We start from the raw sequence: 22,928 nt of genomic DNA on the forward strand, positions 1-22,928 counted from the left end.
TTCCCTTCTTGAACTTAAAACCATTGCCCCTTGTCCTATCATTATCTACCCAAGTAAAAAGTTGATTCCCCTCCTTTTTTAAATCTCCTTTTAAATACTGAAAGGCTGCAATTAAGTCTCCCTGCAGCCTTCTCTTTTCCAGGCTGAACAAGTCCAGTTCCCTCAGCCTGTCTTGATAAAAGAGGTGCTCCAGCCCTTTGTGGCTCTCCTCTGGACTCTCTCTATCAAAAACAATTTCAAAATTTTTTATGAATTATTGAATTTAACAATGTTTATATACCTAAAAAGTTCTAATTAAGATGCTTGGAAATTCCTTTTGTAAAACTTGAAATATTTTTCCCTTGTCTGAATATACATGACTAGTGAAGGTTAACCTTACCAGCCATCTGTTTAATGTAATCAAAGAAATAAAATAAATAATAATAATAATTGGTTATATTCACAGAGAAAAGTAAAGGTAATTTATTTCCTAGTTTCACAATTTATTTAATTATGTAAACAGTGCACCATGTGATGAGCCAACAGAGAAATATGTAACTTTGTAATTTATCAGATCCACTGTTCTCTAGCACTGATTCTTATTAATACTAAATGCAATTTTAAAAGAACATAAATGTGTGTTTATTGCTAGAATAAAAGAAAAAGAAAACCTCTGCATATACAGGACTTATGATAAGCATTTTTGAGAATGTTTTACAGTCTCCAAGGAAATAGAAAAAAAATTGCAAATAGTATGAAGCAAATTATATTATTTAAATAGCTTCAGGATTGGTTGTCTGCTTAGCTTAACTTACTCTTCAAGTACACCATTTCCTGTGTAACATCCAGGTGGAATGACACACTGGATGGATTTTCTGATTTTACAGTTGTAAACTATTGAGTCATGGCCTGTACTTCTGATTGATCACCTGAGGCAAGCACTGAGTCAGCCGCGGGAGCACAGGTGAAGGCGATTCAGCTGTGTGGCCGGAAGGGGTGGAGCCTGGCTGCACCTCACCTAGACCCCATTTAAGGGCTGACTGCCACTGAGGAAGGATCTCTCTCTGGAGATCACTCCCTTTGGAGTTTTTCTGCAAGCCCAGGATATAGGTGAGCGTTTTCATTTATTTTTGATTATCCCTTTTCACTGTGATAATCTCTCTAGCTATGTGATCTGTGGATGCTAACCTAACCACGTCACTCTGTATATTTGTTGATTATACAACAGTCTCTGCTTATTAGTCATTAATAATAGAATAATAAAATGTTAGAAGGGATATCTGGAAGTCACCCAGTCCAAGCCACAGTTTGTCAGCTTTGCTCCACTGCCTTGGGATTGTGTTTTCTTGCAAATTACGTTCTCCAGTCCTTGATCATCTTTGTGACTCATAAATCCAAAACTGAGCATGATATTCCAGATGTGATCTGACAAGTGTCATATAAAGCAAAGTGTTGCTTCCTTGGGAATTGCTTACTGTAGTGTTGCTAGTGCTGCCCAGGATGCTCTTGACGTACTTTGCTGAAAGGGCACGTTGTTAGTTCATGTCCAATTTGTCTATGAGGACACCCGCATTCTCCTTGTAGTGCTGCTTTCTAGCTAGTCATCCCTCACACCATTCTATTACGTGGAGATGTTCCATTCCAGGTGCAAAACTTGACGTTTATTTTTACTGAACTTCATTAGACATTTTTCTCTAGTTTGTTAAGGTCCTCTGAATAACATATGCTTTTCCCCACAGCATATCAGCTACTCCCTCCAACATAGTGCGGTCCATAAACTCACTAAGAGTGCGTTCCGTTGCACTGTCCAGGTCTTTATTAAAGACCATCTGCATAAAAGTTTGAGAAGGACCTCTGGTTAATGAATGCTCTTTGAATCTAATGCCTCAGATCAAATGCTTACGTAAGCACTTCAATAGAAAATGTTTGTTCTTCAATATATGGTCTGATGTCCATAAATGAAAATATAATGGCTTATGAATCCATCCTTTTTCTTGACTGAAGTGCTATTGAATTTCCCCCTTTATTGTTTCTCACTACAGCTAAGATATATCATGAAGTGTAGCAACAGAGCTATAAGCATCGAAACCTGCAAATGTTTTACAGTACAAATTCTGAGTAAAAGCTTAATTTGAATATTGCATCTACATTAATCATGTTGTTAAAATCTCATGTTAGCACCCGCTTATTCAAATGAAATAAATCAACAAAAGACCAATAACAAAACAGAAACAAGATATTCTCTTTTTCACTTACAAAATTCTATCTGCTATTAAGTACTGGAATAAGTCTTAATTTAATTTTATTTCTAATGTATGTATTACTCCCTTAAATGAGGTAGTTACATGTCCATAAATTAGTCTTTGTACCTCTGGTTAATTGCATGCAACACTGCTCCTGAAACAAAAAAAAGAGAGCCAAAGAGAAACAGAGGCAGCTTTTAGATAGCAATAATTTTGAAAGCTATTAATTAAAAAATTCATTAGAATCTATGGGTTTTAAAATTTAGCAGTTGCTAAACAGAGTTATGGTAATAACAAAACAGTAGTCAAGAACTACTTTACTTTGAAGTTGATTCTTTTCATTTTTTTCTTTTAGGTAAAGGAGATTTAATTGGAGCAAACCTATCCATTAGGGATCAAGTCATTAAAACAAATGCAGATGTTAAAGCTCTAACTTACTGTGACCTCCAATGCATTATCCTCAAAGGTCTCTTTGAAGTACTCGATCTTTACCCAGAGTATGCTCACAAGTTTGTTGAAGACATACAGCATGATCTCACTTACAATTTAAGAGAAGGCCATGAAAGCGATGTAAGTACTTTTTTAAACGTCTCTGCAGATATTAACTTTAAAGTGTTTTTCATGCTTTACTCGGTAATTATAATTTTATTACAGTAAAGAAATAATACATATATAATATATACAATAACATACATATATTTATGATATATACTATACAATAATACATTAAAAGGACCACTTGTTCAATTTGTCGGTAATTCGACCTTATATTAGTTGTTGATCTGTCTATCAGATTATAAATAGAGAATACATTCTGTGCCTCTCATTTTTCAATAGAAAACATTATTTGATAGATTTGATATCTTGATTTTTGTCACTTTTTATGTTTACAAATAATTCGTAGTTATATAAAGCACATATCCAAGTAAAGATATTTTACTCTGCTTTCAAAAATATCATGTGCTAGTCTAATGAACCTTCATCACCCCAAAGTTAAGAACATTATGTGCTCAAAACAAGAAAATAGTTGTTTCTCACTGTACTTAACTAGAATGTGTCTTTGCATTGCAGTAAGAAACTTAATATGAAACAAGAAAGATTTCAGGATAGATTCAGCAAAATATTTTCACTGAAATTATATATCAAATATGCATTTAGATTTTAATACCAAAAGCTTTTATTGAAGTTCTCCTTTTCTGAATGTATCATGTGAATATATAGCAGCTGTGGGGCCTGGGTTAACCCAATCTTAATAATAAACACAGTCAAAATTTTTCTGTTTAGTCTTATTAGTTCAAGTCTTTGTGTTGTGCTGCCACTTATTCTACAGAGAGAAGCAGCACTGAAAGTACGTGCCTAGGGACAAGACAGGATATGAACGTAATGCCAAATGCTTTGACAGACATTACAAATTAGTGCAAGACTTAGAAATTCTCCATCTTGTGGGGCCGTAATCCTCCATGTAGAAGGCAGCCACTCACTACTGTTAAGGCTGGTTTGCTTCTTGGCTACTTGACATTGTCTCAGTGTTTTTCTACATGTTGAAAAATTTATGGTTTCATCTACCAGTTGTGTAGACATTCAACCTTTATAGCTCCTTCTAACTGGAAATGGTTGAGTGGCGCACAGATTTGCAGCTGAGAATGAGTCATAAGAGTGCAGAGTAAGATATTTTTTGCTCTTACTTCAGATGAGATTTAAAGCACTGAAAAAAATATTACAGAACTTTTACTGCTTTAAAGACGAAAATATTTTTACGGTTTTTGAATATGCACTGAATTTTCATGGTGTAATCCATTATTTTAAAATTAAAGGAAAATAAAAGAACCTGATGCTGGTTAGCATCCAGTGTCACAGGCAAATACAGAAGACAGAAGATGGTTAGCATTACTTCCTCCTACCTTCTGGTATTATTCTCTAGTCCAGTATTAACTAGTATTGCTTTCATAGCTGAACTGATCTTGTTCATACTCATCTGATTTCCTATCCAATAATTTTACTTATCAGTTAGAATGAAGAGCAGATATAGGTAGAAAAACTTGCTCCACCAGTAGTGTTCTCTCCAAACAAGGAGCGATGCCTATGGTGCCTGATCAACAACTTGTTTGCTTTACAAACTTCAAGAGTGCAATTCCTAGAGTATACCTTATCTTCATGAATAAAACTTTCACATAGAGATAATTTGTGTATTATCTGATGGTTTACTCTCACAAAACATTAAGAATTAAAGTATAAAATTTGCTTGTATGAAAATGACATCTTTTAAATATGGTATTATGACTTGAGAATTGTGCTATGGAAGAATTTGACAGTTGTGATACTATCTTGAATGCTCTAAGACAGGAAGATTTTATGCTACTACTTCTGCAGCTTTGAGGAGATTTTAGGGTTTGAGAGTTTTTCCATAGCTAAACAATAGATTGATTCTTTTGAATAAGTCAGTTTCTCACTCCTCTTCCTTTAATGTTTTAAAAGAATGCAATCTGAAACTGAATGTGAATTTAATGCCTGAAAATGTATCAGTAACAGTATTTAGGATCAGCTGAGCTACGAGGTGAAAGAGTGTAAATTTCTCCACTTGGCAAGTGCTTTTCACACTAGGGTGAACTGCAGATGGACTGTGTGGACAACATTTTCCTAGTAATTATGCCATTACAGCAGCTGTGAAACAGTGGGTCACTTCCATTGGTGCAGATTTTTATGATCACAGCATGCAGGCTCTTGTTCACCATTAGCAAAAATGCATACCTAATGGTGGTGACTATGTTGAAAAATAGTGATCTTTAGCTGAGAATTTGTTCCAACAAATAGTGTTATTGTGCTCTTTGTACCTATGGTAACTTCCATGGAAATAAATAGGCATTATTTTCTGAGCAACCTACGTAGTTGTTCCCTGTGTCTGTACAGAAGTGCCTATAGTGTAGGTGTCACAATTCATCAAAAAAGAAAACAGCCAAGGCCAATTACAACCAGACTGATGCAAAGTACAAGAGGCTTCCTTGATGCTTATATTAACCCTCAAGCTTGAATGAAGTACCCTCTTTTAACCTTTTAACCCTCCATTTAAAGGAGGACTTCAAGACCCTCAAGTAATGAAGTCCCAAAGGAAAATAAGACACATGCAGGCATGTACCTGTTTGACTCACCAGAGCACTATCAGTACATGTCATTTTTTTAAAAGAAAAGATGGCATACCTGAAAATTCAAATATATTTCTTTGTAGACAGGATTTATAATTAATAACTATATACTTTTTCTTTTATTATTTCAAAAGTAGTATTTCACCTCTTACAGAGAGCTTTCCTGCTCTGTACCCTCAATGGTAGACATGATGTTCTGTTTAAAATGAAATACTCAGTCTCTGGAAGAGGTGGAAGTACTTCATTGGAGTGCACTCACAGTGTAAATAAGACAACATGACAAAGACTGCACTAGAAAAGTGGTTGGTTCTCCTCCAGTTGGGAAGAGTGTCTTATTGTAGCACTGTGATTTTTATTTTTTCCCATTGTCTGACAAAATGGGGCTTGATGCTGGTCCTTTGGAGAGGTTAGTATTTAGAAGTTATTAAATTTTAGTCACTGAATTGAGTTTGCTTGTTTTAATACAATAAAGCTCATGTTGCTATTAGCAATACCAGACACATTACAGGAGATAACTCTCCTTCTCTACTGGGAAATCTTATAATTGGTTAAGCCAATTGTTCTTAAAGGTGAAAACAGATCTAAGCTTTGACAAAAAACAGATCACAGTTTGGGAAGAAAAATATCTACACATTCTACTCTGGATAGAGCTTTCTAGCTCATTCCAACAGGGAATTAGCTATGTCTTTTAAAAGCACATATGTAATTCCACCTCATTGCTAGACTGGTTTATTTCTGGATTTCCATCTTTTCTTGGTTTTGTCATCTTATGCTTATTGTTCCTATCAGCAGAAAAATGGATAGAGCAAAAGATATTTTGAGTGCGTGCAAAAAAAAAAAAAAAATTATATGAAAGTCTGCCTATCTACTGTCTGGTTTTCATCTAGTAGATGATTTATACATAAATTGATTCTTGCATCTTTGGATTTCTAGATATTATAGTTCTTTTCAGTGTATGGATGTTGTTTTTCAATGTAATAGAAGTTCCATCTGTTACATATTTGATTGTCTATTATTTACCAGTAGTAGAATCTGAGTAACAGTTCTAATTTTTTTAATACATTTTTACTGTTCGCATATTAAATAGTATTTTGTTTTAAAGAAACAGATCAAAGTTATCCTATTTGCAATTCTACTTATATGAAGGAAAAAAGAATAAGGATTCTTTTATGGAAATAGTTGTTTCTAATTTTGACAAAGATGGCAAGGTAAGAAAATGTGACAAACTTCAAGCCACATGATTACTCATTCATGTGTTTAACTTTTAAAGCAAAAAATTAGTAATTTGCAGAGGTTTTTTTTTTCTGTAATAAAAACCACATACTTAAAAGATTGACTTCTAAGCTATTTCTACACTGCTGTATCTAGTTATAATTCATTCACTCCAGACTAAATCACAGTTCATTCAGTACAGTGCAGGATAGTAAAAAGCTGCAAGATGTTTTTCAAAGTGAGTACTTTTCATATATTTCCCAAATAATTTCAACCATATTTTTAATATGGAAGATGATTTTGCCATATTGCTTTGTAGAAAGGAGTGGCTTACTTTAGGAAAGTTAATGAGCACTACTTAGTCATTTATGAATATGGTTGGAAAACTTTGAGGAAAGCTTGCAGTTTAACATGTGCTATTAATATAGGTGTAACTCACTGGTGTCTGTGGTATAACATGTACAAATGCTTCAAAAGGAGGGAACAGTCCAGCATTTTTTTGTGTATTTCTCTGAAAGTAATGTTATAACAGGTGGAATAAACAAGTGAATATATCAGAAAGCAGCAGAAGACTAATACTTTACCTTCATTATTATTATTGAAAATAAAGGGCATTAGATTGCTCTTCATTACCTGCACTTGGCAGCCACACAGAACAAATTCGTGTTGTTCTGTTAGTGTGACCAAATTAAATGACTGACGGCTGCACATCTGCTGTATTCTGCCTATTGCACACTGAATTCCCATTTCTCCTTTTCATGAAGTGTAGTGTGAAAACCTCACATCTTCTCAGATTGGTACAGTATATGAATGAACGTTTTCCTCTATCAAAAATTAAAGTCACAAAAAAATCGTGACCATATAATTAACATCGACACTCTACTGATGTGTTCACAGATATAGGTTTCTTACTTACCTGTATGTATGGACTGCTCGACAATAGTGTTACTGTGAAATATTGCTCAGCACTTTTTCACGCTGTACAAGTTTCTCTTTTTTTTTTCTCCTCCTCCATCTCCAAGGATAAATTACCGTGTTGCTGAGCTAGACAGCACTCGTACAATCTTGCTTACACAGCTCGGTTTGCGTATTTTATATTTTCATATGATATGAGTGAGAAGTTTTAGCTGAAGTTTTAATTGAATTAGCTTCATGATCTAGCGTTTTGAAAGACATTTCTCAGGTCTCCTACCTGTATACATGCCACTAATCATGTTCCGGTGAATCTTTGGCTATATCAGGTGGATACTAGTTTCCAACAGTTGGGTCTGCTCCTCCTCCTTTTGCTGTTTTACAGTTCTTCTGTTTTCTCTGCCTGGCAATTACCTGTTTCAATCAGTGTGGGAGCACAGCTGACCTGGACCTATACCACAAGTCAGGTTTCTCTCCTTTTTGTTGTCTGCTAACTCATACAGCCTGTTTACTTGTGGTCATCGATGCCCATGATGTGTGGTGCCTTTCAGCCATCAGTTCATTCAGTGCCCGTCAAGACAGGGAGATGGTAATCTCACTAGCCTACTTCTAATAAATCCTTCAATATGGTAGAGCAGTGAGAAATAATGTGATGAAACACATCAGTCCATCCTTCTTGAATTATATAACATTTTTCTTTCAGGCTTGGTGATCTTCTCATTTTCTTTCCTAGTATCCTTACCTGAAGATTCTTTGTACTGTCGGTATGTTCCAGGATCAGTTCTGAAGCCTTCAGTTATTCTAATGTTTTCAAAAATAACACTGTTCCATGCCATCTATATTCTCAATTTCTCTCTCTCTGATAATTCATTCCTCTCACCTGTAGTGATGTTCCTTTTAGAAAAATCATCTTATTGCAACTTACTGATGCAATTGGTCATCTTTGCTTTTTTTTTGTTATTAATTCCTGCCTTTTTTTTTTTTTTTTTTTTACAAATCTTTTCCATTTAAGCCTAAAACAAATAGAGCATTGGCCATAAGAATAAATCCCACGAGATGCTGAAGAGGCTGAAAGGGAGGATAGAAAAATAGTCCATTTAGTTTTGTCTGGGACTATTCTATATGCATGTGACCTGTCTTAAAATGCTTATCCTGTGAGTACTCTCTTACTTCTGAGAATGGGTTAAGAGAAAGAAATCACAATCGTTTCTTAAACAGATAACAGGACTGTTAAATGCATGTATATAACAGAGATATTCACAATTGCATGTTAGAACTTTCCAGATAAATACAAACAATTTTCATTGTAATTAGATTTAAATTTTAAATAAGGGGTAAAATCTACTTCTAATTTTAGCTTTTGAGTCATTTCGAACACTCTCCATTCTCATTCATTTCACTTCCTGGGATTACTGCATTCTGCATCAGATTATAAAGCTTAACCAGAGGTTTACATGTTGGGGGGAAAAAAAAAATCTAGGCTAGAAAAGCAGCTTATTGATGTTTTTAGACACTGGTATGAGGAGAATATAAAACAGTGTCAGACAATATTTTAGCCATAAAATGCTCCCATCTTTCAGAAAGTATTGATTTGGAAGTTAACCCTATTTCTATTTTAGTTACAGAGGCATGCTAGATTATAACTTTTTTCTAATGTAATTCATTGTGCCATAGGACTGTATGATAACGATGTTGTTAGCTTTGATTTTTGTTATATATTTGTTTCTACAGTGGAAAAAATGGGGAATAACAATCTTAATGTACCTCATACCTTGCAACAGTTTGAAAGTAAAGATGTTTTTTTTTCTCCATAGGTGCTTTAGCAGTCGATATAGCAATGACCAGAAAGCGGCCTTTAATTTAGAAGTGTTCTCACTGTAATCTGTCCTTTTATTACTTGTAAAGTAAGACTAATTTATGAAGGAAAGGAAAATATCTCAATGTTTTCTTTATGGTACAGACTGCAGATACATTCTACCTGGAGACAGAATGAGGATAGAAGGATGGCTTATATTTGCTACAGAGCTAATTGATATACTTTCCTCATATTTGTTGGCTGATAAGTAAAATGCAGTAGATAGTTGAGTGCTGACTATTTAATAACCGGTTTTTCTAGTCTTCTGTGTCCTATGATATTTCTATCCTTCTAAAAGAAGCATTAATTTATTATGTATGTTAAACTGAGCAAGAACTTAATTAACATCTTATTGTGGTTCCTAGATTTCGAGATACTGCTCTATGTATGTAGAAAATTAAGTTCTCTATTAAAGGCACACTTATGAGATATTGAAGGGTGTTGTCCCAGGATTAACCAATAAAATCAAGCAGCAGAATATCAATCTAAAGCTGAATCAGATTTTATGGATGCAGATTTTCAATGCCAGGTTATCTTTTTGGTCTAAATAGTAAAGCTCATTGATTTCTTAAGCGTTATTACCCTACGTAAGTATTGTCACCCTATAAGTAAAGGGGACTGAATGAATCCCTTTGGATTGAAACTACTCTGTCATTAAATTAATCAGCTTTATTTTCAGTTATTCTGTGTTCCTTCCGCCTTGCCTGGAATCTTATCTATGCTACTGTAGACATATTCTCTCATATTTCAATAGTCAAAGAGTTATTCTTATCATTAATATAACTATGTCTCACAGAGATTATGCAGTCTATTAGAAATGGTGAAAGAATTGCTGGATCCTTTTCTTGGGAAGCTTTCGCTTTAGAACCTTTCCGTAGTGTCATATATTATGAAACGACTATTCTGGAGATAGTGCCAGAAATAATATTGGGATGCGTGTTATTTTAAGGCCAAACCCACTTTTAATACAATTTCTGTTGGAATTTGTTTTGTTCCCCTGAGTTAGACATGTTTCCCTTTGTGTTATGACTATGCAACCGTCAGTTAAAAAAAATAGACTTAAGGCTGAACCGTCAGTTTAAAAAAAAAAAAAAGTTTAAGGCTGAAGCCTAGACTCTTGTTTCCATTGTATTTCTTGTGAAATTAACAGGCAAAAGAACTAGTTCATGTGACAAAAAGCAAGAATATAAATTCATCTGGAGTAGTCTATAGAATATAGACAACAAATGGAGATGCAGTCCGGAAGGCAGTGGACTCATGAAAGGCCACAGGCGTTAATTTGTCCTGTTGGACAGGAATGCAGTGAGATTCAGGAATGATGAAACTTTCACAAAGCTTTTCTTATACTTTTTAATACACTTTCAAATATAGAGAGATCAAAGAAATTTTTTGCTCTGAAAAATAATATTTCATAGATTGAAGATTCAAATTGTTTCAATAGGTTTAATATTGTCATTTTTTTTATTATTAGATGACTTTGCAATCCTACAGTGTGAAAAAACATGCTAAATCGTTATTTCAACAGTTAAAGAGTTTACATTGTCATTCTTCAGAGCTTCTCTCAATACAGAACACAGAAAGAAAGGCTATAACATTTTGTGAGTCATGTTCAATGAAATTTCTGAACTCGGGTGTTGTGACTCAGTACTGATTTTTCTGTACTGTTACTTGTACAAGAATTAGGTTTTTATATAATTATTGTCATATATCACCTTTTTTAGCAAACAATATTGGATTTCTCTAACACTTAGCTTTTATGCTATGCTACCTTGAAAACTGAAGCTTTTTTTTTTTCCACTTATTGGATGTCTATATCATCTTAATTTCTAAGCTATTGAGAACTTCTTGATTAATAAAGCTGTCAAGAGCTCTAAGAGCCTTCTCACTCAGCTTTTCTGTATTATGGGTTTATATGAAATACAAATTGCATCTTGGGGAAGGAAACCATGTTGGCTTTCTTACTTAACAAGGTTATGTACTTTGACTTCAGGTGATTTCTTCAAATGCCAGGACATGAGTTCTTGCCCCAGGGCAAAATCATGAGAATTGCTTTAAAAGTTTGCATATCAGTGCTGTCTTCCCAAAAGTTTTAGCTCCAAATATACCTAGGAACCAGATATACACTCAGTTGCTTTTTTTAGTAGAGGTTAATGTACTAATCAAGCAAGCATCCAAACGTAAATTCTTCGTTATTAAGAAATTAGAACCTAATGACATTCAGCAGGACCAAGTGCAGGCTATAGCACTTGAGTCAAGACAATCCCAGGTACAGACTGAGAGGAGACCTGTGGAGAAGGACTTTGGGGTACTGGTGGTTAAAAAGCTTGAAATGAGCCAATGCCAGCTATTTCCAGGGCTGCATCAAAAGAGAGGTGTCCAGAAGGGAGATGGTGACAGGGCAAGGGTAAATGGCTTTAAACTAAAAGAGGGGAGACTTAGACCTGATATTAGGAGGATGTTTTTACTCAGTGGGTGATGAGGCACTGGAAAATCCTGTCCAGAGAAACTGTGGATGCCCCATTACTGGAGGTGTACAAGGCCAGGCTAGATGGGGCCCTGAGCAGCCTGACCTAATGGGCTGGAACTGGATAACTTTTATTAACTCTTTCAAACCTTTCAAACCATTCTATGATTCTATTATGTGATTCTGTCATTTTGTCGTTCCATGATTTCTAATGCTTACCCTGGAAACTGGATGAGGCTCAACTTCCTTACAGTTTATAACATTTGTGTCACTGATCTGAGTTATAAGTTAAGTTCTAACAGTATAACTTGGGTGCTTGAAAATAGGCAATTGGTAGAAAATAAAATCTGTTGGGAGAGTATTTTTCAAGATCTGCTATGTTGTTTTAATCTTTGCTTTTCAAGACCTTCCCTGAAATTAGATACAATTACTTATTTGGATAGTAGCACGAAGATTAACTTAACTTAGAAGCAATGCTTGCACAGGTTCTACAGCCTCAGCTTGGTTCTGATCAGATAACTTTTCATAAGACCAGTACCACAACCGTTTATGAGATTGAATTTTTCAAGTTGAATTAGCTTAGGTGTATAATTGAGTATTTCAAAGAAGAGGAAGAATTTTGAATTCAGTTACTCTGAAATACGTTAAAATTCATCGTATTTTCCATTGATGTTATGTAAAGTAATCACTTTACAGAATGTTATCATCTAGCAGTAGGAATACTGAAATGTTTTTTCCACTATTCCTTTTATATGCAGTGATCTCCAAGCTTTTCCAGAAGCATAGTCTGCCAGAGCAATATACAACCAGTGCCAGATCTTCTATTATAACAGTTCCATCTTCTGTCTCCTTTTGACCTTACTGGCAGTATTTATTTTTTTTGGGGGGGAAGGGGGGAGGAAGGAGAGTGAGTGTTTTAATTTGTTCTGTTTAACAATAGATTTGCTATGAAAGAAATTTATCAGGGCAGAATGAGACATTTTCTTTTTTAGGGACAGAGGAGAGAAACAGAAAAACAGAAGTTAAAATATGACATTATATCAGCCATATTATGATTTATTCAGTTCATGATATAAGATGAGATAATTAGTTATGTGAAATGAACCTCCAAGTTTTAAATAAATGTATGACATTTAGACTCATAATGTTAAATAAAAAATTCATGTGAGAAATTTGAATGCAGTAAGATATGAATTTTCAAAAGAATCAAAACAAACAAAAAAAAACGTCACCGTCACTTAGCCAAAGCTCATTTGCTCAGTAAAACAGTCATATTTAACAGTCATATGAACAGAGTATCAGATTCTTTGAGAGTCTGGGACTCTCATGACTTAAGGGATTTGCGATAGCTCATTGAAAAATTTTCTGATTATGTAAAACTGAGGACTGAACATGTGAGGCATTAAGCTTTTTAGTGATACATTAATCCCTTATTATGTGTTTGTATCTTTTCCATTACCATACAGTAAGTTTTGAAATAATAGAACATATGGTATGAGTAGTTGTTTTTCCCCCCCCCGATATTGTCAATTCTTCTAAATGGGTTTTTCCTGCTTCTAACTACTGACTAAGAACATTAGTATTGTAGTTTGATTTCAAATCTTTTCCAGAAAATATATTTTATCCTTTTGACCCTGTAGATACATAGCAGTACTGATACATTTTAGGAGACAAATCTTACAAGCAATTCAGTGAAATTGTTTCTATTCTTCTTCCCATGATGGCAATAGGAATGAAGCCCCTTAAAGCGGACAACGTTCTTCTGAGCAACCAAAATACAAATTTACTTACCTATACATTTAATGCATTAGCACTAAATTTAACTGTATATTTCTGGTTATAGGGACTTATAACAAATTCATCTTAAGTCATTGTACATCTAAGGACTTGGTTTAGCTACATGTCCCCATAGAAATTCTCCTATTAAGGACTGCTGTCCCTTGATCCTGGAAGAATATTCAAATTACCAGCTTTTGAAAGCAAACCACTATGTTTTCATCTGTGAAAATGTTCTTCTCCTGCTTGCAATATGATAAAGACTGCTATATTTTTAAGATTTCTATATTAGCCTATTAAACAAGTACAAATGCACAGTGTTCATGGAAGAATTTGATGATTTTGGTTTTAGTGCATGATCTGTTATATTTTTAACTAGTGAAATTAAATTTAATAGCTGGTTTTACAAGACACCAGGGCTGAAATTAAAAAATAAATTGGTTTGAGGACTTTTTTTCTTCCTAGTACAAAACAGGGAAAACAGTTATTTGTCTTTCATCTGTCTTTACCGAAATAAGTTTTCACTTTCTTTTATAAGATGATATAGATAAGAATGTGTGCTATTTTTCATCCTCTCTTTTATGTAGGAACTAAAAAAAGGATTTTAAATAAGATACGTTAGTGCATTGCTGTAAAGATAAAGTTTTAACAGATTAAAGACTAGGATAATTCTTGATAATTATTTACTCTAGAATATATTTATTGAGATAGTATGTCCATGATTTTACATTTGCTACCTGTTACTGCCTGCTGGCTTTGTCCATGTTCTTGTGGTTATTTTTATTCTTATCTTTAAAAGCAATATTTTGCAGAAAGAGTGAAAGAGTTGTTATTGAAACTTCTAGACTTGAGAACTCTTGAGGTCTTTCAAATAATATGACATAAAACCCAGGAGCTTGTTTTCATATGAAGATCTGATAAAAGTCACAAGCAACAATTCTCATTGTAGTGTATTAACACAGTTGGGGAGCTGAAAGCCCAGCTAAAAGAAAACAGTGGGTATGTGGGAACAACACTGGGACATCTGGGAGACATTCACATAGTGATTTCTTTGTTTCTGTTTTCAAGATGTAAAATGGGAATGAACAGGCTCAGGAGAAAAAATAAAGTCTAGTGAGGAGAGATCTTCATGTGTATTACTAAGAAAAATGAAAAGTCCCTCCCAAAGCCTGATGCAGGCAAATTCGTACTGCAGATTAATGTTAGCTGATACTTTTTGGTGTTGGCTTGGATTTTTAATTAAGGCTGCCATTTAATATTCATTCTGCACCTGTGCTCAGATGCCAAACAGAAGCCCCTAAGTTCTGGGCACAGCTGTAAAATACTCTGCTTCAGCTTTGTGCAGAGATAGCCAATAATACTTCCTGTCTTTTTTTAAAACAACTTTAATATGTTAATGCATTTCCTGTTTACCGTTCTCCTGAATGCATCTTAAACCAGCATACATTACAATGCAAACTGGGAGATGTCAGTATCTGAGATCTGATGATCAGTTAATATCATCAAGAACTTTTTCTGACTCTGGAAGAACACAGCAGTTGTTTTATTTACATAGGCTAATTATGGCAGTTGTTCTATTTGGCAGTTCCTAGAATGTTATTGCTAAGTTTATTGATACACCTGCTACTGGCTTGGCGTTTCTGGAGAAGGATTTCTGCTTACACAAAATTAAATAACACATTTATCTTACCATTACTAACACTCACTTTTACGACCAGTTGCAAAACAGTTTTCAGGTTAATATGAAAGACCTGTGAAGAAGAAAAAATTAAATATAAATACCCTATGATTCGTGAACGTTAAACATTTTTATCTCAACATAGAGAGCATAGGAAAGCTGAAAATCACTTCTGAAATTTCTGCCTGCCAGACTAAAATATTCCTCTTAACACAGCATGCATGCTTAGTGTCTCATCTGTGGTGAAGGTATAGGCATTTAAATAAAGAACAGAACATTCATATCACACAGTAGTCAGTAGTTCTTGTAGTTTTTATCGGAAAGTCTCAATTAAAATAAGTCATTTATTTGATTTTGTTTTCGTATAATCGATGTAGGAAAAATTTAAGGCCCTGAATAGCTGTTACACACGCATCTCCCTGAGGATTATATTGGTCCTACATTTTTCAGTCCCTTTCACTGACTGAAAAATCTCTAGAGTAGAGATTCAGGTTCTTATGAAACAGTTTGATTATCTAGATGTAAGCACTAGACTGGCTTAGGAGCTAAAACTACAAAGAGAGAGGGGCAAAGTAGAGCATATTTTCTGCATGGGATTCCATCAAAGCAACACTGAGCCTCATGAGACATGTTTGCCCATCTACACTCATTTAGAGGTATGGAAATTTAGTCCAACATTTTATTCAATAAAAAAATTTTTTCAGGATACATTTTTTTTTAAATGAAAGAAAAACCTTTTGTTTTCTGACAGTATGACCAAAGACTGTCAATTTTCAGTGCTATGTTTAATTTAACACAGCTGTTCTACAACGAGTTTTTTTGTATCAACATAAATATTTTGGTTAAGATGTTTGCATGTTCTTGGAAGCCAGTACTGTGCAGATGCACATATTTGGTACTTTTGTTTTGTTTTGTTTCAGGTAATATCGAAATTATCAAACAAGTCTACATTATCTCAGGTATGTTACCTGCATTTTAAATCAGAGCTTCACTTTGAAACATGCACACAGCCAGAGCAAAGTTGGAAAAACTCTAAGTGACTTCACTGTGTTCAGAATGAATTTTTAAGTAGCATCCTAGAGATAGCTGTGGCAAAGTCCATTTTATGACTAACTGGTTATGATCTTTTTTTCCTGGGGCTGAGTTTGGATATTGTGACATAGCACTTGCATTTTAAATAAATAGCTCCTCAAGACAAATTCTTGAATATTGATAACACTCATTCTCTGTAGAGAGTAGGCTGCATCAGAGCCAGATACTGTACAATTTGATCCTTATGTCAGCCTTCAGGTGGCTATTATGGTTAACAGCAAGGCTGTTATTCTATTTCAAAAATGTCAGAAGGACTTGTTTATAATTCTTACCTTTTCAATCTCAGGTTGAAAGGGCCTAATTCACTATATCTGCCAAAGGATAATATGACAAAAACATTAACTCAATGGAAGCGTGCTGTAATTCATAGCAAAATTTAACCTATGATGCAAAATATTTAGATAGATACATAATAGGAGCTTAGGACATTTAGATAAATCCCCAAAAAGCGTATTTTCACCCAGCTAATCTTACTTGGTCTGAGCCGGAAAACTGAACTACAGAAGCTTATCGGAGAAGCTTTTGTAGCTAAGGTTAACAATGCCATAATAAAGCTTGATTGAAAAGAATAGCATGAAAAATAATTAAATAAAGAACAGCAACTTTTCTGAAACCATGAAATTACACTTGGCTGCTCAGTTCACTGAGATCTGTGTAGCTTGTTGATTTGGCTCGGATCATTCTGCCTTAACCATCCAGTGATTTTTAGCAGGAGAATAAATTGGACTACTTTTGATTTACAAGCTGACCCTAACATGAGCTCCACATTGTCATATTCCAGTATTCATAACCACTGTATTTTATTACCATGAAAAAATAGAGAAAGATACATTGCTCTCTCACACAGCACTTAGTACATCAAACATAGAACCCAGGTCTATAAGACTCCTAATTTGCTTTGGGTCCAACACCAAACATCAGCATAGTTGTTTTTTTCTGTTTCATTTTGTTTTTTAAACAGATGTAACTCTGCTTTGCAGTAACTCAGTTCTGAAACTGACACTGTCACAATCATTCATTAATGCTGATCTGTAGAAACTGAGAAATCTGCCAACTGTTGTAGCAGAGGTTTAAATCATAAATGACACAGAGGATCAACTGAATTTTTATTAATGCTATTTGCATATTGCAAATGGCTCAGTCTAAAAATGTGGAATTACGAATTAGAACTCTCAGTTCTTTCCCTGAATGTACCAGGAGTCTGAGAATATAACATTCAGAATTAATAACACCTCATTAAGACAAGATTGATCTACTCAAGTGTAGATGTGCCACTTGACTTTTAAGACCTAGTCTTAAATTTTTCTTGGTAATAAAATATATTGTCTTAGGCTCACTGGCAAGATCACTAGAGAGCCTTTTCAGTGCATATGTATCTTTCTTTTGCACACATGTATAGACATAATTGAAAGGAGAAGTAATGGAAGAATTCCAAAAGAACCCTAGTTCTATTGTGTAATGAAAGTCGATCTACAGCTGGGTTTGTTCCAGTGCAAGCACCACAAGAAACATTGTTTCTGCAACATCAGGCTTTGAATTTTACCTTAGTACTTATCTACTCTTTTAGACCGAGCTCAAGGGAAATGGAAATATAAAGAAGAAACTACCTTCAATTGTGGAAGATGAGGAAGATGATGAGGAAGGAGAAGAAGAGAGCAGCACACTTTCACCAATCCATACAAGAAGTACAACTTGCTCTCAGCAGAAGAAGGCAGGAAGCAATAAAAGTCAACTGGGGAGAAACTTGAAACAGTTGGCCTCAGGAACAGTGCCCTTCCATTCACCCATTCGTGCTTGCAGTTCAAACTCCTCAAGGACTAAACACGAAACAGAGCTCCATTATTACTCTAGAAAGAGGGAGAAAAACCTTAAATTACATGTTTCGGCACTGAGCTCTGGAGGTCCACCTGACTTGAGCCCAAGGTAATGAAAGAAGTTATTCTTTTCCTGTCACATAATTTCTATTAAAAAATTATGATTGTAATGCTAAAAAAAAAAAAAGCATATATATATATATAGCTAAAAAAAAGCCTATATAAATATATAGGGAATGCTAACACTTTGTCAGTGTGTCAACACTTCATTCATTCCATAGAAAAGGAGAAGTCCTCTCATAGTATAAACCATTACCCACTTTAGGACTTCAACACAGAAAGAATTTCTGTGAGTGAAAAATAGAAATTTCAGAGCAGTTATAAAAAAAAGTGTTTAAACAGATGGACAAAATGATACTATGAAGACAGACTGTAATAATCTGTATTCCCACAATAGCACTGTGGAGCATCCTCAGTCGATCACAGAGACAGTAATTTAGGAAGCAAATCAATGATAATATAGCATAGCTGTGCAATAAATAAATAAATAAAGTAATAGAGAATTATACAGGAAAGAATATTACCAGATAATATTAGAAAATATTTTGGTTTTAACATTAGATAAAGGAAACTTGACAGTGCAAGTTTATATATGAAGTAAATGTGAATTTTGACATAAAGGAAAGTTATGCAATGGTTTAGTGTTTCATAAAGCATTTAATTTCAAGTATTTAAGATGGTGTTTTTATGTTACTTCTAGTTTGACTTTTTCTATTTCCGAATCCTTGGAATAATCATTCCTTGATAACTAAATCAAGGTTAATGCTTTACCAAAATCACAGGGTATTTTTGTTTTGGTTTGGTTTTTTGTTTGTTTGTTTTTTGGCCATATGAGGAGCAACAGAAGGTGATTTTTCATTTCAGGTTTTGGTTTCTATAATTTTAAGTATTTACATATTCAAGAATTTCCTTTGTTCATTATAGGCAGAATAGTAGTTTCAGCTATTTGCCATTGCAGACAAGAAATAACCACAGCATGACCAATATTTAGTTAGATGTGTCAAAACATTAGTCTCTAAGGATGCAATCATAAACATTCTACATGTAATAATATATAATAATGCTCCCACCCAATCATATATTTGATCAACATAAGTACATTTTAAATAGGAACAGGATACAAACTAATTCCATTTTTATCAATACAAAGAACAAAACCTATTGCACAATCAATACATGCACAAAGGTTAGGCTAAGATTATTGTGATGGAAAGATAATCAAAATAAATAGAAATACTCACTGGTATCATAGGCTTGCAGCAAACTCCACAAGGAGTGATCTCCAGAAAGAGAGCCTTCCTCAGTGGCAGTCAGCCCTTAAATGGGATCTAGGAGAGGTTCAGCCAGCCTCCAGCCCTTCCGGTAGCACAGATGAATTGCCTTCACCTGTGCTTCTGGGGCTGACTCATTGCTTGCCTCAGGTGATCAGTCAGAGGTTCAGGCCATGATCAACAGTTCCCATACACCTATGAAGAACCAACTTCTATATGAGAAAAACTGAAAAGTATTGTAGATGTTTTCTCATTTATTTTTTGGATCTTATATGCCGTTTGTTCAGATCAGCTATGGCAGAAAGTCATTGTCATTTGCATACCAAGTGGCAATTCAGGGAAAAGATAACTTTCATATGTTCTACCAAAATGTTATTTTGATCATTACTGTTCTTAACATATCCAGCCAGATAGCTGTAAGACTAAATGTGAAATAAGTGCTTTTCCATATTATATTATTTCTTATTTCATTTCAAAACTTTGTAACTTCAGAATAATTCTCTTAATGGGCTGGAAAAATGACCTTTGATGTATGTATTTTGCAGACTTTTTTATCCAAAAGCCTTTCGTATTTCCCCAAATCAGTATACATTATTAAAACATTTTAACTGAAAAGCTAAAAACGCTTTAAAAAAAAAAAAAACATATATTTTTAGCAAGTATGACAGAGAAAAAAAGATCTTTGTTTTGATTCTCAATTTTATTTGCTGTTGAACAGTGATGTAAAAGGAAAGGAATACCCTGCTTTGATCTGAAATGTTCAGTCAATACTATGAGGAGATGAATAACCTTGCTTTTTCAAGAGAATGTACTTTGTTTCGAGCGACTTTTTCTGTGCATGTTCCCTAGAGCAAGTCAACCAGAATTCACTCCAGGTTTGTCTCTTGCACACTGTGGTAAAGGCAATAAAGCAGATGTACAAAGACTAGTTAAAACATTGGAACAAAACTTGACAGAAGAAATGAAATTCATCATCCTAACTTCCAGAATACAGTCACAGTCTTACCAATCACTTTATGTATTTTGCATCTGAAACAGAAGAGTATCAGTAGAAGGAAAGCCTACAATTAATAATAAAGGCATGACGGGGAGGAGGTATTCATGCTTCTGAATCTTCTCAAACCCATACAGAAAACAGTACTCCAATGCTGACCTACTGGACAGAAGAGGTCATGGTCTTTTCTGCCTTTCTAGTTCCTAGGAATTGAGATGTATGTCTTCAGGAGAAAATTCATGGCTGTACAGCAGCTAATTCAGAAAGGGCTGAGACTCTTGTGCTTATATGTTGTCTGTTCACTAAATTATTACTCCGCATTCCACTTGCTTGTATATAAACAAACATTTTTCCCACTGCATACTTACTGAGTAGGGGCCTGCCTTATGGCTCTTGAGGACTAGCTATTTTTGTTAATATATTTTCTTTTTAGTCTTTGTCTTTAAATACTTTAAAGAATATAACAGCTATAAATTCCAGTTCCTGTCTGAGTAGTTTTTCCCCCGTGTGCTATAAAGGCTGTTAAAATGTTAGCATTTTATATAATTAGAAATCTCTACAAAAGGGATATTGGTGTTTAAAGTTTGCCTTTTGAAGCACTGAGGCCAGATGACATTAAATAGGTGTTATAGCAAATTCCACAGAAATCATTCAGGTTTTCAGCTGCAGGTAACAGCTCAAGCACCACTTTTGAGCCTCATAATATAATGTAACAGTTTCTAGATATCACTAAAACTAATATTGTGCAAATTTCATCATTGCTTAAACATGTGCCTTTTTGACAATATCTCTATGAGTGCGATACCTATGAAACTGTTTATGAAGCTGCTTAATTACTCTGATATTCCTTACAGAATTGTTGATGGGGTTGAAGATGGAAATCATAATGAGGAAAGTCAAACCTTTGACTTCAGCTCTGATCATCTGCGGCAAGAATCCAGGGCATCTCCAACAATTGGAGGTATTACTTGGGAAATTACACTTCAGAGCAAAGAGTTTTCATAACTGCTTTCTGTCCCTCTTTATTTCTTTGATTCTCAAAAGGAAAATCCTTAAAAGTGGCATAAATTGATCTAACATGTATCCACCCTTTCAATACCATTTCAGTACCACATTGAACAGTGTGGAAAAATACAACCGGATTCCCAAGGCCATTTGTTGTTTTCCTGCCAACGGGCAGTCATAATATAACCTCTTGCAAGAAGTACTGTTTTCACATGCATTATATTTTGCCGGCAGCACTTTAGGATCAGTCAGGAGCCTCATGCTTCCAAAGTTTTTGGCATGGAAGGTACTAAACATGTAGACAAAAAATTGATAACAAAATATTTTAATACACAAATAAATAAATACCAATTCTATAACTTTGTTTATTTTTATTAAAAGGATGCTTACAGAGGCAAAGGAGTCTACAGGTTTTTCAGAAGTAGTGTAGTGAAAATCTGAGTAGCAGGGAGTTTATGAAGTTTTAAATGACTGATACTCTCAAAAGACTGAGAAAATAGCCACTCAGAGGAACAGAAGTAGGAAAAAAATGAAGAAGGACTAGGTGCTGAAGTGACCAAAGTAGCGCACTGTGATTCCAAGTTGTTATATGTCTCTCATTTACGTGTATTTGAATTTTCAGAGGCAGAAATTGGTGCTGCAGTGCTTGTTATCAAAGCAGAAGAGACCAAACAACAAATCAGCAGGCTTAATAATGAGGTAATTGTATTTTGGAGATATTGGGTATTAACAGTGATTCAAGGAATGCTGGAGAAAACTAAGAAAATGTTGGGATATGGTAAATGTGCAATAAATGACTTAGAAAAATTGGACGGAATTCTTAAACTTAGAGCAGCTTGGGTTTTTTAACTGTCTCACAGGTTATTTTTCTACATGAAAGCTGTGTAAAAGTTTGTGTTACATGCTCGAGCTAAAAATAAAGTGAAGTTAGCATAGCTGATACATTGAATTTTCTAAGAATTTCTTCTTTATGTGCTTCTATTTCACTCTTTCTTTCCCCACACACCTTACTCTCTCTTTTCTTTTGGAGAACAACCCTGTGCTTTTGGAGAATTTCCTTGAAAGAAATGAAATCCAGTGAGTTTCAAATCCACATCAAATATTTCAAATAACTTTATCTGAGTCTCTTCAGAATGAAACAGAAGTATATCCATTTCTGCTCAAGGAATAGTATCATAGGAATGCAGCCCTACATTGTTCCACTGGGCTTTCTATTTAGTCCTTCTAATTTTAAACACATAATCTAATATCAATTTGACACTAAAATTTGAGACTGAAATCTATTTTTCAGCATACTCTGTCATTCAATATGAAGATACTAGAGATAATTTCTTATGAGTCCATATGGGGGAAATTTTAAATATACACTTTTTAAAGTCTAATCATACAACTTTTCTTCTTTTTCTGATCTCTTTGGTTACATGATTTTTTTT

The 22,928-nt window shown here is 34.4% G+C and overlaps 1 protein-coding gene and 1 long non-coding RNA gene across 4 annotated transcripts in view; one reads left to right on the forward strand and one right to left on the reverse strand.

Annotated features, from left to right (window-relative positions):
• The window catches only part of KCNH8 (potassium voltage-gated channel subfamily H member 8), a 160,245-nt gene that overhangs the window by 130,277 nt on the left and 7,040 nt on the right, over positions 1-22,928 (forward strand). Inside the window, exons 11-15 of the mRNA XM_085226327.1 lie at positions 2,578-2,792; positions 16,180-16,218; positions 17,919-18,274; positions 21,345-21,451; positions 22,118-22,194. Coding sequence (XP_085082453.1) covers positions 2,578-2,792; positions 16,180-16,218; positions 17,919-18,274; positions 21,345-21,451; positions 22,118-22,194 — 794 coding nt within the window. The remainder of the gene's footprint in view (positions 1-2,577; positions 2,793-16,179; positions 16,219-17,918; positions 18,275-21,344; positions 21,452-22,117; positions 22,195-22,928) is intronic.
• The window catches only part of LOC146544138 (uncharacterized), a 46,803-nt gene continuing 24,308 nt past the window's right edge, over positions 434-22,928 (reverse strand). For 2 of the 3 annotated variants that reach the window (XR_014883937.1, XR_014883939.1), the window contains exons 3-6: positions 19,467-19,691; positions 17,959-18,198; positions 16,624-16,662; positions 434-15,332 (exon numbers count right to left, since the gene is read on the reverse strand). This is a non-coding gene — a long non-coding RNA (uncharacterized LOC146544138). The remainder of the gene's footprint in view (positions 15,333-16,623; positions 16,663-17,958; positions 18,199-19,466; positions 19,692-22,928) is intronic. The other variant, XR_014883938.1, reaches the window with a different exon arrangement.

The sequence above is a fragment of the Meleagris gallopavo genome, chromosome 6 (assembly GCF_905368555.1).
Source record: "Meleagris gallopavo chromosome 6, MGAL_WU_HG_1.1, whole genome shotgun sequence".
In the NCBI taxonomy this organism is placed as follows: Eukaryota; Metazoa; Chordata; class Aves; order Galliformes; family Phasianidae; genus Meleagris; species Meleagris gallopavo.